Raw genomic sequence first — 16,971 nt, 5'->3', positions numbered from 1 at the left:
CAAACATCATAGGCCTCTTCTGACCTTGCACCCTGCTGCAGTGTCTAGTACACAGCCCATTACCTGTACTAGAAGAGTACATTTCTTCTTCATTAAAAAAATGAACACTGGGCTTCCCTGGTGGCGCAGTGGTTGAGAGTCCACCTGCCGATGCAGGAGACACGGGTTCGTGCCCCGGTCCGGGAAGATCCCACATGCTGCGGAGCGGCTGGGCCCGTGAGCCATGGCCGCTGAGCCTGCGCGTCCGGAGCCTGTGCTCCGCAACAGGAGAGGCCACAACAGTGAGAGCCCGTGTACCGCCAAAAAAAAAAAAATGAACACCATGAGTGGTTCCTGGTCAGAGAGCCCACCCTTCTCTACCTACCCACACTATTTCTCAGCTCAGTCAAGAAGTCCAGGGGACCCCCTGGTCTTTCCTTTTCTCCCCCCATTCATTGCCCAGCTACCTCTGCTCCGTGTACGGCTGAATCTTTTGCACAATGATGTCGGAATCCAGCACCCCCAGGAGGACCCCAATCTGGCGGATGAACATCCCCTTCAGCCTCTCAGTTAGCTGACTGACGTTGACATCCAAGATGATCTCCACCAGGTTGTTTTTCCTGGGATCTGGAAAGCATGTGGATCAGTCATGGCTTTAGAAGTAGGAGAGTTAACATAGACCTGCCACTGTGCATGTGCTTTGGCCCAGGAGAGAATGTGGTGAGAGCATTCAGAAATGCAACTGCCCTCCTTAAAAATGGAAAGGCACAATAGTGAATTCCCCATTGCTTTGTCCTGGTCCCCAGCAATCTGGGGCTGGCTTGGAGAGCTTCAGAAGCACTCCTGGTCTCTACACCAACCTGGCAATTACCACACATGTGCTGGGGACCAGGCCGAAGTGATGGGGTTTAGTGAAGGAAGTGGGGAACAGAGAAACACTTGAAGGTTTGTTTTAGAAGTCTCTGCCCAGTTGGCTTTGCTGAACTCTCCAGGCCAAGCGGCAGGTAGCTAGCGATCTCTCCTGATCCAACCTGATTTTCAGTAACTTGCTGTACTTTGTTTACAACAATGGGAGGGATATTTTCCATCTCAACAATCTTATGGGAATGCATCTGCCCTACAGTGTTGAAAACCATAAACACAAAGGAAATACAGGCAGCCAAGAAACAAGGATTTCCTTAAAACAACATCACAGCCGGACGATGTTTTTACAACTCTAGAACTCTAAGACCACTGTGCTTTACACTTTTGATTATGTCCTAAAGACTATTCTACACTTGCCAAGTTAAGAGTGACTACTCAGAATACCTATTCACATACTTGGATGCACCACTTGCCTGTCCTGATGTCTAATTTATATAATTAGTAGACTATCTGTGATCTGATTTTAAACACAGAAGAGACTTTATAGTGTCTTGGCTGTTGTCCTTCAGAGGTAGGACAAGGACTGGAAGACCTGCCAAGATCCCTTCCTGTCTAAGACATCTGTACATTAGCTTGGCCTAGATAATAAAGAGTAGGTTTAAAGTTAATACCTTCTCATCAGTTGTTCAGGAATTTATAAAGCTCTACCCCACCCTGTACTCACTGCCTCCCTATTACCAAATTAGCCTTGATACAAAACAAAAACATGGTTCTATTTAAGAAAGAAATTTTATTTCTGCAAATCTTAAAAATGTAAAGGATGCCAGTTACTTTACCTTCCCTGGGGGTTGTCAGATAAAGCCTGAGGCTCAACTTACAAAAATAAATCATTTTCTGCAGATGGGTGCTGATAAGACACCACGACTCAAGTTATTCCTGTGCTCAGATTCCCAAAGCACCCTGGGCCCTCTTTTATCAGTCACACACAGAGGAGAAAGTGCTGGAGTAGGGGCCCAAAGGCCTGGCTCTGACACAACTGCTGTGTGAAGCTGAGCAAGCCCTGCCCTCTCTGAGTTTCTGTTTCTCCATCTGAGCTAAGTAGGGGGAGGTCCATATTTCTGCGTGGGTAGGAGAGGTCTTGTTGGAACAGAAAGTCTCTAAGGAGTTCTTAGCTTGGGGGTTCTAGATTTTTTTAAAGCTGGATATGCCATCTGGCTCTGTCCATGCTGGGGGAAGGGTCTCAAGATCGAGGCCCTGCTAGGCTGATCCAGGAATTCCACCCCGACTCCTCAGTAAGTGAACTCACCAGGTTTCACCTCCACAGTGGTCCGGTCTGTGTCACTCTCACCCTTCGCATCAGTCACTTTCAGGTGAAATGCGTAGGTTCCCTCAACCAGGTTGGAAAGAAAGAGGACAGGGCGGTGGTCAGAGTGATTTAACACCTCCTGTGGGGTTGAACGACATGGCTATACGGCAGAACAAAACCACACTCCTTCCGTGGAGTCAGCTGTTGTGTCTGTCATAACGAAGTCCCCTCTGGGCTAGACGGCTTTGACTCGGGGCAGTTCCTGCTCTGTGATGGCACTACAGCCCACAGCAACCAGGATCAGGGAAAAGAATCACATTCTGTTCCACACTAGCTTGAGGGGTGACCCTAAGCAAGTCATCTGACCTCCCTGGATTTCAGAGCACAATCCAGGTTTGACATAAGAGACCGCTTGGTTAAAACAGGTACTGGAGTGTTTAGCCCAGTCTCCTCTCCTCACCGCACCACCATGACCTGTGTAGCTCTCCAGCTGCTGGCACACTCACCCCTGCAGCTGGGCTCCCCTCGTCTCGAGTCCAGAGGTAGCTGACTATTCCCTTGTCATCTGAGGACTTGGAGCCGTCCAGCTCTGCCGTGTCTGTGGGCAAGGTAATTACCACATTCCCAGTTATTTTGGCTATAGGTGGTTTGTTCATTTCTAAACAAAGAGAAACCATGGAAAAAAATGTAACATTCAGAAAAAGAAGAAATGCTTCTCGTGATGCTTATAAGGAAATTAAACTTCAAAATTATCTTAAATGGAGAACTGTTTTAAGTGCTTATCCATGCCCATGCCAACAACTAACAGTGTAGAGCTAACGCCACCAGTGCCACAGGTCCTGAGGCTCCATTCCCACCCAGGGAAATGTTCCCCTGACACCAGTACAGTAGAGGGGACAAGTATAGTTTCCTCTTGCATTCTCATAGCAGCCTCCCGCAAAGGAATCCATTTCTCTGATTGGGGATATATGATGATTGGAAACGAAGGCCTAAAGTGGATTAAAGCCCTGAAGTTCAGGTTTCATCAGCTGATATCACAAATTATCTTCAAAATATGGCTGAAAATGTTATTCTCTGAACATCTTTCTTGACTTCTTCCTTAGCACTTTAATAGAGAAAAAGAAGAGAGACACTTTTCTTATTCTGGGCCCCACCTGCAGCTTTGTTTACTCAGTGTGTGCTCTCTACTCACTGAGTTCAGTATACTGTGTTTGGGGATCCCCTGCATATCTGATAGTTTTTCCTACCATCAGCTTATAGACCTCTCCTAAGACCATCACTGATCACTGTGCCTGCAAACCAGAGCAAGGCCAATCCACTTTTGCTCAAGTTGGCCTCAGCGTGCAGGCTCCTAGGATGAGCATGGGAAGCTCCAGTGCAGGGCAGTCATTCTAAGGTCTGACAGCAGGTGTCACTGTAGCTAGCAGGAGAGTCATAGAAACCCTAGCAGCAGAGGCAAAATAAAAATGCAGGGCTTCCCTGGTGGCGCAGTGGTTAAGAATCCGCCTACCAATGCAGGGGACGTGGGTTCGAGCCCTGGTCCGAGAAGATCTCACATGCCACAGAGCAACTAAACCCGTGCGCCACAACTACTGAGCCTGTGCTCTAGAGCCTGCGACCCAAAACTACTGAGCCCGAGTGCCACAACTACTGAAGCCCGCGTGCCAAGAGCCTGTGCTCCGCAGCAAGAGAAGCCACAGCAGTGAGAAGCCCACGCACTGCAACGAAGAGTAGCCCCCGCTGGCCACAACTAGAGAAAGCCCGCAGGCAGCAACGAAGACCCATGGCAGCCAAAAATAAATTAATTTATTTATTTTTAAAAAAATACAAAGGAAAAAAACCTTAATTCTCTCCCTATTCAACTGAGAAGGAAGGGAGGGAAAGCAAGAAGTTAAAATTCACCTTAAAAGTCGCTCACTCAAAGGCTGTTGTAGAAAAGCAACTAAGAGCTACCCTAACCTCTAACTTCCTTCCCTACTTTGTCTCTAATCAGTTTCTGCAACCAAACAAGAGATGATGCATTCTTCAGTTATCTGGCCCAGAGGCTGCTGCACCAACCCAAGGCAGTGAGGTACCTTCTTTGACAATGACATTCACAGAGCTCTGGCTTTGCAGGTTCCTCTCATCCTTGACGGTCAAGGTGAACACGTAGGTTCCCACTTGCAGCCCAGTCACAGTGGCGACACTGCTGTTAGCATTCTCAAGCTGTACCCCGTCAGGTCCCCTGGACAAAGAGAGAAACCAGAGGGTGGAATTGTACCTGTCTACTGCTCTCCTGTCCCCGCAGGAGCAGACAATTATTGCCTCAGCTAAGACATGAACTACTGTTTCTCACACCTTGAGAGGGCATGTTTAAAAATATTCCATTTGGACAGAGTGTCATTTGGCCCCAAAATACATGCTACCTGCTGATCAGAAAATTCCATTCACCAGCTTTCAAACACATCTAGCCTTATCCTTTGTAAGAGCTTCTAGAACATTCAAACTCTTTGCTGCTCCAATAAAAGGAAGAAAGTGCTCTGAGCAGGTCTCTGATCAAAAGAATGATTTAAGAGTGATGTTTCTGAAAAGCATTTCTGGCCCAGTGGTTGGTTCAGTTCTTGCCAGAAAAGAAGCAAAATGCATTTCTTAGTCACATGCCAAACTCCCTCTTGCTGAAAAGTCAGGGAAAGGAAATGGGCCAAGGCTATAGAGGAACTCTCAGGGAAAAACCATCCTCTTCTTAGCAGTTCTACAGGCAAAACTCCCTCCAGCTCCTGGACAGGGGCCAGAGGAACCAGGATGCCCTGTATCTTTCCTTCTCCCCTGTGGCCTCACACTGCAGGTGAACGAGCTCTGAGCCAGCATGTAGGCACAACACTGCACATATACCAGACAGCCCTTCTGTTCAAGGGTCAAAATGCCTCAGAGCTTTCCTTAACACTGCAGGACAACCAGAGAAACCTGTAGACTCCCAGGTTTTGCTCTGTTTTGCTTTGCTGTTTAAATGTATAACCCTGACCCTAGCAGCCCCCCTTGAAACAGATTCTCCTCCAAGAAGCTATGCTAAGGATTATTTCTGCTGTAAACACTAATAAAACTCAACTAAAAGGTTTATCTGCTGTATCTTCAATAAACAGTTATAATTAAAACATGCTGGGTTGAGGAAAATTAGGTTCTCCAAAAGATAGAAACGAAAGCTAAGGAAAATCATTTCTAGAATCCAATTCACTAATCGTAAGTCAAGTGCTTTTACAAGTCAAATTACAGCCCCTGCCCACCCATCTCTAACATCCTAGTCAAAAACAAAAGCAAAAACAAAAAACCCAGTCTGTCCTATGGTTGCTACCTTTGGAAATTGGGAATGCTTTTAACTCTTCCTTGGGATTGCTTCCTGTGGGATCCTGCATATAATCTGAGTTCCATTTATTATGGTTTAAAGGAGCTGAAAGAAACTGTGAGAACCAGGAATGGTTCGATTAGGTAATTCCAATTTAATTAGTATTATTTTGGTTATTGCCTTTGGCCTCTGGCTAACATAAATGGTATATGGTATCTACAAGGAAACAATAACAGAGTAATGCTTTCATTTTGGAGATGAATTTTCAATTCCCCTTAAGAGCTGCTCTGTCCCATCCCCCCTGACAGCCTTACCCAGTTAATTTTGAGCAACAGTATTTTTCTGCTCCATTACCCCTTCCATCCTGCCTCTCAAGTGTAATTAAACTATGCATTTCAGCAAATGGATTGTACCTGTAAAAGCACCAGAACCACAAAGTACTACCTGGGGACAGCTAATGGTAAGCATTCTTTTTTTCCTTCTTACAAAAATTATATTTATCTTAGAGTTGAAGTTTGGGATTGCAAACATTTCTTTCTCAGTAATCCCCCTTGGATAAGCTAATAAGAGAAAGTAAACTCTTAAAAGCAAATAAAACCTTGCTCTTCAAAGGTCTGGAGCCCTTGCATACATAAGGATTTTGTGTCAATACTCACTGTGTTTTTTCCCAGAGATATGAGGTAATTTTCTGATCATCTGAGCTTTTGCTGCCATCCAGGGTTGTGCTATCCATGGGAAGAGTCAGCTCTTTATCTGGACCTGCATCTGCCTGTGGAGGCTTGTTGTTTTCTAGAAGACAAGAGACTTGGGAGCTCAAAAGCAGGCAGTCCAGCTGGGAAAGGAGAGGAACCAATTGGGACATATGTTCTGGAAGCCTCAAGGACTCTGCCTCTCCACTCATAGAACTGTCAGATACTGTGTGAGGTAAGGGTATGGTCAGGGAGTTCGCATGAAGAATATGAGACTGAAACGTATAAAACAACTCTGAAAGAACATGGATTGAAGTATAATGCTATAGGAGTTCAAATGAGAGGGTCTGAAAGATAAGGTAGGGCTTTCTTGAGGAAGTGGGCTTTAAGGTGGCCCTTAAAGGACATGGTGGGAGGAGTTCCCTGGTGGTCTAGTGGTTAGGATTCGGCGCTTTCACTGCTGTGGCTCAGGTTCAATCCCTGGTCGGGGAAGTGAGATCCTGCAAGCCCCAGCCAAAAAAAAAATAGGACATGGTAAGATTTGGGCTGGCAGAGACTCTATCTGCTAGCTCCCCTTGAAGGCACAATAACTCGCCAAGAGCAAGGGCACAAGCGAGGTTGTGAAATACTCCTTCTCTCTAGCTATGAAGAAAGCACTAGGGGAATGGACAAGAGCAGCTGCCAGGGGCTTGGTGGATTGGTAACTCCCACTTCCACCCACATGGAGCTCAGAACCCAAGCCCTCTTCTCCCCGCAAGGGTCAAGGGACCAGCCAACAGAAGAGCCTGCACCACAAGGTTAGAACTTACCAGGCTGCACAATAACAGTCACTTGAGCGGTGGCCTGCTGTCCTATTGTGTCAGTCACTGTGAGTTGGTAAGTATAATCTCCTTCTTGCATGGCAGAGAGCTGCAGGGTCGGTGTTCTAACACCCTGGATATATAAATACAGACAAGTGGACTCCCGGAATCACATCATACAAGAAGTCCTACTCTGGTCTAAATGATTTACCCAGTTTTCTAAACCTAGGTTGGTAGTGGGCCATTACCTCCCAATTCAACATAATTACTGAATGCTCAATCAGACACTGTGGGACATCTTGTTAAAAGTTTCACCCTTCAAGGAAATAACCCTCTGACACAGCAACAGTTTCAAATAAAGTCAGAGCTCTCACAAGGTAGACGAGTACAGGAAAATGTGCAGAGATAATCAAGATCCATTTCTATGACCCAAGCAGAAAGAAAACCATTAACATATAGTAAAATAACACAATTTACAAAAGGATGTTCTTCCTACTGAAGCTACACAGCGTGACCCTAACAAAGCTGCCTCGATAAACATGGCAGCAACGACTCAAGATGCTTTGTAATGCTGTGTGTGCCCTTACAGGTCTGTACAGATTCTGCAGCAGTGGAGAAACCTAACCTAACACCTTGCAGACATTTTATTTGGCCTTAGGGTTCTTAAAAGTTGGAAAATTTCACATAGAAGTCTAGGTTTCTGTCTTGTCTTGAAAAGCTGGAGGACCTAGCAACACTGGGACGATACTCCAGCGTGGCAACAACCAGCCTGACTGGAGGGCTGCTGACCCCTTTGGTCAGGGCTTACGCCCTCTGGTTTGCCACAGTCCCCATCCAGTTTTCTTCATTTACTTACGTTACCTACCTGGTGACAGATCTAGTCTCTTCTTAAATATCTCCAGAGAGAAGATGCTCACCATCTAGTCAGGCAATCTCCTCCAATTTGTAATAGAGCTCACTAAGATCTGCACCCTTCAGCAGAAACTAACACATTTTAAAGCAACTACACTCCGATAAAAATTATGGAAATATCTTGCTGCAAGTAGAAAAAGGCCTATGGCCCATTAACCAACTGAAAACTCAGAGAAAACCTCTGTTTGCCTCTGCCAGCCGTAAATCCTAAACACAGAATTGAGAGTTGAGAGCCGTCTTGAGCTTTAACTACTGTTTCCAAATGTTGCTGCTGCATAAATTTGTCATTATGTCATCCAGCCAGCTCCGAGCATGTCACCCGCCGGTGGCCGGAGACCATGGGGGGCTCGATACAAGGTGTTTCTTACATAGCAAGGGTTTGTGGGTTTTGTTTGTTAGTTTTGTTTATTTGAGAAAAACGGAAAGGAAAATGCTGCAGCATCTAAAGCATCCAGATTGGACAACCTGCCTGAATTCTGATCAGTGCTTCATTGTTAGCGTGTTGCACGATTGTAATTTTTATGTCAAAAGAAGCCAAAACTTGCAATGCTATTTTTAGCAGACAAAAAAATAAAAGAACTAAATGTAAAAATATTTTTGACTTGAACATTTGGATGGCACTGGGTGCAAGAAGACCATTCATCCTTTGGACGGAATGTTTGGGAAAAAAGAGACTTTTGAAAAGGAGACGGTTGCTGTAAAGAGTCCATGGAGGGGTTATGTAGTACTGTAACTCACGACTGTTAAAAATAAATCAATAAATTGTCCTCTGCTGTATTAAAAAAAAAATGTGCACCCTTGTAGCTTCTAAAGAATTTTACTCCCTGAAATTATCCTAGAGCAGCTACCAGTCTTTTCCTCTAATACTAAACATTTAAGATAAAGTTTTTGCTAATGTGTTAACTAAAGGCCCCTTAATCTTTCTAGATTTTTAAAAAAATTCAAATGTTCTATTCACTAATCTGACTTTGGTTATTAAGATGGAGAAATATAAGCCTTGGATGGGTGACCCAGTCCAGCAGCTCTAATTCCCTGGGCGAGAAAAGACAGAAACTATTCCCTCCTACCTGCATCTCCATCACTTTCCCTTTGCTGTTTGGGCTGAGTGACCACTCATAGCTGGTGATGCCGTGATCATCAGTGCTCTGATTCCCAAAGAGGGTGATGGAGTTTTGGGGCAGGGTGATCACTTGGTTGGGGCCTGCATTGGCCACAGGGGGGTAATCCACAGCCTTGTTCACTGTCAGGCTTGCAGTGGTAGAGTTGGTAGCTCCATCAGAGTCTACTACAGTCAAGCTATCAGGAAAGAGAGAGGAATGCAATCAGGGATGGTCTTAAAGAAAGAGGAATAAACATGGAAGAACTGAAAATCAAGGCTAAAAAATACCAATGTGGCAGGATTACCAATCGGTAACCAATTCTAACGCATTCTTTTTGGAAAGTTAGACTAATACGAGAAGCTAACACCGACTGAGGGTTTACTGTGTGCCAGGCACTGTTCTAAGCACTTTGTATCTCATTCAATCCTCACAACAGCTCTATAAAGTACTATCCCCATTTTACTCCTTATACATATGAGGCGACCGAGGCAAAAAGAGGTAAAGTAACTTGCCCAAGCTTGAAAGCTTGAAAACAGTGGAGTCAGGATCTAAATCTAGATAGTGTATCTCCAGCACCATTTCACTCTGCTGCCTGCAAGTGTCTGTGGCTGGTACCTTTATAAGCATTGTCTGATCTGGCCCTCACAACAATCATATAGAATAGGTATCATCAACCTCACTATTATAGAAGCCTTAGAGAGGTAAGAAACCTGCCCAGAGCTAAATAGTGAGCCAACATGCAAGCCCAGTTCTCTGACTCCAAAGCCCAGAACCAAGTCTTAAGAAGCAATAATCCCTGGCCACTATTCCTATGGGGTTCAAAGACGCTACACTAAATAAAGCAAGCTCTGACTGCAGCAGGCTCTCCTCCCATCATCCTGTTTTGGCTGTGTACACAGCACAAGAATGGACTTCCTGGGCAGACAGCCTCTAGGATGGACCAGGGGGGCTAGCTCCAGTAAGATAGAAGCCTGAGATGGAAATGAATTCTCCTACGCAAGCGTCCCACAGTTTGTGCCAGTGTGAAAGAGAATTTGCAAGAGAAAAAAAAAATGTTCATTTGTAAGAGCAGGCTTCTACCTAAATGATGCCTTCCAGCTGAACAGCCTAAAGCTTCTCTTGCCACCTCAAAATGTGAGCATAAGCAAGCAAGGAGGTTTGGGCTGCTTCCATTTTGCTGACAGAAAGAGGAAAAGCATATAAAAGACATGTCGTTTGTTTAAATCTCACAACCAGCCGCAGAAAGAGCCAGACATCTGTGGGGTTTTTAACCCACAATCTCACTTTTTACCTATGATCTTAAGGGGACTTCTGATATTACAGCTTTTAGAAAAAGAACACAAAAACATCAGACACACAGACATGTGCGAATCAGCAAACATCTGAAAAAGAAAAATCCACAGAAGTTTTCCTCTCTTTCCAGTTTCTCTGTTTTCAGTTTTTTTTTTTTTTTTTTAAACATGTCTTATTTGTCTCCTATTTCAGAACAAAAGCAAGTTATAGACAGATGGGAAAATGGCAGCTGCCCATTACGCTGATTTTCACCTCAGACAGTCCCTGGCTTGCACACAAAAGTTCTGGAACCAAACAGCAGCTGACCACAGGGCTGGGGAAAGAGGCCACTGCTGTGTAAAAGCGGGGGAGAGGAAAAGGTAAGTGCAATCAAACAGACTGGACCTTAATGCTAATCAAACCCAATCCCATCATTTCATGGACTGAGGCTTAGAAAAAAAGAACTGCACCCAATATCCCATTCACCCAAAACACTCTGGGTTAACATTGTGGTTAAAAGCTCAGACTCTGGAATCAGACAACCTGTGTGACCTTGGGCAAGTTACTTAACCTCTCTGTGACAATATTTCCTAATCTGTAAAATAAGAGCCATTATAATACCAGGTACAAGGGTTAAATGAGCTACTGTGTGCAAAGAGCTCAGAACAGTACTTAACACAGAAAATGTTCAAGAAGCAGTAGCTATTATTGTTACTATTTCAAAAAGGATGAACATCGCCCAGGCTAAATTCCATAAATGTTAAAATTCCTATATTAGAAATCCAAGGCGAAAACCAACTCACATTTCCATTTTAACTCAGTGAGAAGGCTCCTACCTTGTTGTAATAGCAGCTACCCTTCATTCACTTGAAGTCTTGAGTCAGTGAGAGTCAGAACTTGTATATTTATTTGTATGGTAGGTGCTGTGCTAGGACATTCCTTGCTGCGTCTCTGGTAGTGTCTAAAACGTGGTTAATCTCAGATCCAGTGGGGAAAACAGATACCCATGAACAAGCCGTTGCACCATGGCAGGCACCACATAGAGGCACTGAGTGCAACAGGGAAAATGGAGGGACATACCCTCTCCTCTCTGGAGGGATCTCAGAGAGCCTCACAGAAAACTGAGGAGGTTCTTAAAGATAGGCGGAGTCCCAACAGATTGAGAAGGGCATTCAAGGAAGCATAAACAAAATACATATAGGCCAAGTCAAGGAGCAGAGTGGAATGAGTCCTGACTTGGGGATTAGAAAATCTGCATTTCAGCTCTAGCTGTGTGACCTCAGAGAAGTTAGTAAATACACCAAGCCTCATTTTTCTCAGATGTAAAATGAGGATGGTATAGTGTACATATGGTGTTTGCGTGACACTCACGTACGAGTGCTTCGTAGCCTACAGTGAATAATGCAAGTATAAGGAGGATTACTCTAGGGTCAGCCTCACACTCATTAATCACAGTCTAGTATATCAACACTAGTTCCCAAAAGAACTAGTGTTGAATCCCAAAAGAACTAGTGTTGAATTCAAATATCTTTGAATCAAATTCTCTGAAAAGCCCCAACAGAGAAAGATGCTACAAATCATATTCAAATAAACCACTAAGTCAAAAGTAAAGATTTTGATATATCCTAAGTTGAGGAAGCATTTCCCAAAGGGGAGAGATGAGAGTAGATTCCTTCTAGATTTTTCTTGAGAAAAGACAAAGGAAGATGGGCCCTTTCACTTAATGACAGAAATTCTAAAAAAAGGTTTGGATATATGCCAAATAAGGCTCTGAGAAGGATTAGCTGTGTGGATCCTGATCTATTATGCAAGAACCTTTGCCCTAAAAAGTTATCACTATTGTGACCACAGTTACAACATGGCTCAAAGAACCAGTGGAACCAAAGGCTATATTATCAGCCAACTCTACAGGGAATTTGATATCTGTCAGAGTGACTCCTATAAGAATGTAAAACCCATAAGGGGAAAAAAATGGCCTATGGTAAACTTGAAGGATCCAAATTTACCTGAAAGTGTAGTTCCCAGGGACGAGCTTACTTAGTTTTAATATGGCCGTATCTTCAGAAATCTTCTCTTCTCTCAGAGGTCCCTTAAGTTCTTCCCAATGGTACTGGACGATCTTATCATCATCCGTGCTTTCTTGACCATAAAGAAATATCAGTTACAGCATGAGAGCACTGGGTCTTAGCACTTATCCAGTTTATACAAACCAGGGCAACTACCCAGAGATTTGAGGCTAGGAAAACTTCATGAAATTACAGACTGTCTCCCCAGAGTGTTTCTTCCCTAGGATTATTGGGTCATTCTGCCTCTCTATGAATATTCCACTGCGTAGTTTTCCAAGGACTCCAACACAGGCAACCTCTGGTTAAAACGCTACTGTATTAAGTATATGTATAAAAAAAGGAGAATCAAAAGGTCTTAAACACATGAAAAGATATTCAACCTCACTTAAAAAAGAAATGCAAATTTAAATTACACTTGAGATAGCATTTTTTAACCTCTCAAATTGGTAAACACCAAAGTTTCACAACACATTATGTGGGTAAAAAGTGTGGGGAAAGAGGCCCCCTCATAAGTCATGGTGGAAGCATAAATTGATACAACCTCTATAAGGAGCAATTTGGGAAAATTTATCTTTGTCCCTGCAATTCCTCTTCTAAGAATTTAATCCTTCAGATCTACTTGCACTTGTGTTGTGTATCTGTAGCACATTTAATATTTGTGTTAAATGTCATGCTTACAAGATTATTCACAATAATGTTATTTGTAATAGCAAGTCAAAAATAATCTAAATGGTCATCAATAGAGATTGAAAACAAGTACATATTCATACAATGAAATCATATATTCATATCATGGAAGGTTATGTAATCATTAAAGGAAAAAAAGAATGAAGAAGTATTGCATGTATTAATTCAGAAAAATTCTCCAACATATAGAAACAAGCACCGTATGTAACAGTGCACATAATGTGTTGTCATAAGGACTGTATATGTATTTTCTTAAATATGCATCAAATATCTCTGGAAAGATACATAAGATAATACCATTGGTTGCCTGGAGGAAAACTGGATAGTTGGGAGACCGGGAGGGTAGTGATTCTTTTCACTGTGTACCTTTACATATTATTCAACTTTGATCTAATCAAAAATATAAAATAAAATGGTACTAAGTGAACCCTTTCTGCCATTCTCACAAGTGTTTCTTCCTATTCTGCCTCTTCCTCTTGGCCTGCTACTCTTCTGTCCTCCTCTTCTGGCCAGAATCACCTACATGAAAGGTTTAACCCGCTAGAGATCCCTCTGCTAAAGCAGCCTCTGCCACAAGCCCCTGTTGTGCCAAGACACTCAGGGGTGACAGGGCCTTAACGGGCCTCCAGAGAGACCAAGCCAATGCTGGAGAGCGACAGGCCCGAAACCTCTTGCACACACAGAGCCAAGGCCCAGAAATCGTCTCATGTCACCCATCAGGTGACACTCCTCTGAAGGGTGACATGTTAACAATGGGCCCAGGCAGGGGTGTGTGCTCCATTCTGTGAGTCTCTCCAGGAGAAGGCTAACGAGAATCTTGCTAGGCAGTGATAGCTGAGTGAGAGCTCTTTGTCAAGACCCTCAGTTACTTATCTTGTCATGATAGGAAGGAGCTTTGTTTCCATAGCTAAGGATGGCAACTCCAGGCAAGCGAATTTGAAAACCAGCAAGTTTCAACTAAAATAATGCTAAACACATGAACAATCCTACTTTCTTACCATCTCAGAGCAGAACTATTACTGCAGACAGGCCACACGGGGATTTTTTTTTTTTTTTTTTTTTTTTTTTTTTGCGGTACGCAGGCCTCTCACTGCTGTGGCCTCTCCCGTTGCGGAGCACAGGCTCCGGACGCGCAGGCTCAGTGGCCATAGTTCATGGGCTTAGCCGCTCCGCGGCATGTGGGATCTTCCCAGACCGGGGCACGAACCCGTGTCCCCTGCATCAGCAGGCGGACACTCAACCACTGCGCCACCAGGGAAGCCCCACATGGGGATTTTAAACAGGGCCTGTCTGGTTTTTACTTCCTAATGAATTGCTTCAGATGGTTGGTCTTCCCCTAACACGGCCAAGAGGACTGGCCTAAACAGTATGCAGACATAGTTGGCCCCAAACCTTCTACCAGTACACAGTGAAGGCTCTTCTGAAACATCATGCCTAGACAAGTACTCACGGCTGCCATCAATGACTGTAGAAGTGGTTGGCAGAGAGATCTCCTGGAACTGTGGTGACACAATGGCAACAGGAGGCCGATTCTTACGGGGCTCTGCAAGAACATGACCCACAAGAAATTGGAAGAGGGTCTTTATAAATTATAGGAGAAGCAGGCCATATCTGGGTGGAGCATAAGTCATTTTCCATTACATAAGTGAGAGCTGAGCATCACCAAATGGTAAAGTCACAGATCAGGCTGCCATTCTAACCTAAGACACCTGGGAGTGTTAAAGCCTCTTCTAAACCTGACGACTGCTAAGGCCATGCCCTGCGCATTCTTTCAATTTCTTTCAATGCTCATGTCCTATCTACTACATCAGAAGTACTACAGCAGCAACTTCTTGCTTTCAAGCAAGCTGAGTAGAGGTGGACAACAAACAAGCTTTGTGAACTAGGAATTGCCCAATACGTAAATATATTACAAAAAAAGAATGAGAATTTAAAACCCCTAACATCAAATCTCCATCTCCTTGGGAATCCTGCAGAAGGAGCAGTGGAGACATGGCCAGGGCTGGGTAACATACCTGGTTTCACTGTCACATTCACATAGCCTTCCCCGTGGGCATTTTGACCATCTACAATCACTTTGAATTCATACAGGCCTGGAGTGAGCTGTAGAAGTGAGAGAAGATCTTTTAGACAACCACAAACAGCAGCATAATATTTAAAATAACACATATATCTGAATTTTCCAATGTTGTTTCTTGAATTCTCCTCTTCTTGCACCATTTCCAAAATGGAGAAAGTAAACTAGCTGAAGATATGAAACAATGAATTATAAACTAAAAAACCATAGCCTTTCATGTGAATCTTATTACTAGCTGACTCGGAACAACAGAAGGGATTTCAACATCTCTGTACTCCCATTTTCTTTTCAGAAGAACATTAAGGGCCCAACCATCCTACTTCACAGTTATGAAATTAAAACAATCATCTCTGCAAAGAAAAACATTTTGTAAAAAACACCAAATAGCTCTCAAATATCTGAATATTTCCCCCTCCTGATTTCCACTAACTGTATGAACATTAAAAAAAATCACCCACAATCCCATTGTCCTAACACCCCAACTAATCACATTTTTCTTATTTCCCTCTCATCTTTTACCACATCCAAAAAAAGAGCTATAAACAGTACATCTGTCCAACAAACATGTATTGAGAATCAATTATATGTGGTCATTGTCCTAGGCCTGGGGTTTGGAGAGGAATTAGATAAGGTCCCTACCCTTGAGGAGCTCATATTTCAGTGGTATTCAGGGCCTAGCTAAAATCACGATATATCAAACTTTTTATTATTCTTTCTTCCATTCATTTAGCATGAACACTTTTCCCATTAGAACAGTCTCTTAAATAGTCATTTTAATGGCTGCAGAATAGTACATGAATAAATGTGCCATAATTCACATAAGCATTTCACATTGTTGGATATTTGGGTTGTTTCCAAAATTTTACTATTATAACTAATGCTGTGGTGAACACCTTTCAGGTAAAATGGTTTTTTTCTTTCTTTTGAATTATCTTCTTTGGGTAAACACTAATTGAATGCATGGAGCATTTTTGACCACTTCTTTCTTCTTGTAATGCTCTCCTTCCTTGGCTTTCACTTCTAGGCCTACTCCTCATTTTCTTCCATTTCCTCTTTCTTCCATACGTTTAATGACAGTGTTCCCCAGCATTCCAATTGCAATCCATTTATTACTTCACTCTACACCCTCTCTGGATGTTTTCATCTATTCATGGCTTCAGTTGTCAACTATTTGACGCCGGTGTACAAATTTATCTCTCCAGCCCGGACTTGCATCCTGATCTCTAGCCCCTTACCCCCAACTACTTATTGATCCCTCCACTCAAATGTTTCACAGGTACCTCAAACTCACTCTGTCCCAACATGAATTAATCATCTGAAAACCTCTTCCAAACCTGCTCCTCTATCTATGTTCCTCATTTCAGTGAAGATTACCACAAATATACCAACATCCAATGAAGTGTCTAAGCCAAAAGGCTAAAATTATCCTGGACTTCTCTTCCTCAACACCTCCACCCAATTAATTGATCACCAAGTTGACCTCCATAATATTTCTCAAATCCACCCACTTCTCTCCATTCACACTGTCATCACCTTAGTTTTTAACCATTCATCATAGCACAGTTGTTAAGAGCATGGGCTTAGAGATGGAAAGTTCCAGTTCAAATCTACCATTTAATAGCTTTGTGCACTTTGGCCAAACCACTTTGTTTTTCTAATTTTTATTTTCGTCATTTGTAAAACAAATACTAATATTTACATCTTGGGGTTGTTAGGAAGATTAAATGAAATAACTGCATAAAATAATTCGCACTGTTTCTGGCACATGGTAAGAGCTCAATAGGTGGTTTTTAAGTTTTATTTTATTTATTTAGTTTTTTTTTCACTCAGACTATTATCATCTCACACCTACATTTTTCAATAGATTCCTCCCTGGTCTCCCTAGTTTGAGTCGTATCTC

The 16,971-nt window shown here is 43.1% G+C and overlaps 1 protein-coding gene across 10 annotated transcripts in view; it reads right to left on the bottom strand.

Annotated features, from left to right (window-relative positions):
* Positions 1-16,971, bottom strand: part of KIAA0319L (KIAA0319 like) — a 122,045-nt gene that overhangs the window by 29,480 nt on the left and 75,594 nt on the right. For 9 of the 10 annotated variants that reach the window (XR_004521715.2, XM_033838113.2, XM_073792133.1 and 6 more), the window contains 10 exons: positions 15,010-15,097; positions 14,445-14,537; positions 12,248-12,380; positions 8,937-9,165; positions 6,967-7,090; positions 6,125-6,257; positions 4,225-4,373; positions 2,656-2,807; positions 2,150-2,288; positions 447-606 (listed from right to left, as the gene is read on the bottom strand). Coding sequence is in view for 9 of the 10 variants with exons in the window: in XM_033838113.2 (XP_033694004.1) it covers positions 447-606; positions 2,150-2,288; positions 2,656-2,807; positions 4,225-4,373; positions 6,125-6,257; positions 6,967-7,090; positions 8,937-9,165; positions 12,248-12,380; positions 14,445-14,537; positions 15,010-15,097 (1,400 nt within the window). In the remaining variant the exon portion in view is untranslated. The remainder of the gene's footprint in view (positions 1-446; positions 607-2,149; positions 2,289-2,655; positions 2,808-4,224; positions 4,374-6,124; positions 6,258-6,966; positions 7,091-8,936; positions 9,166-12,247; positions 12,381-14,444; positions 14,538-15,009; positions 15,098-16,971) is intronic. The other variant, XM_033838116.2, reaches the window with a different exon arrangement.

The sequence above is a fragment of the Tursiops truncatus genome, chromosome 1, assembly GCF_011762595.2.
Source record: "Tursiops truncatus isolate mTurTru1 chromosome 1, mTurTru1.mat.Y, whole genome shotgun sequence".
NCBI lineage: Eukaryota > Metazoa > Chordata > Mammalia > Artiodactyla > Delphinidae > Tursiops > Tursiops truncatus.
This window is presented reverse-complemented; position numbering and strand designations above follow the sequence as displayed.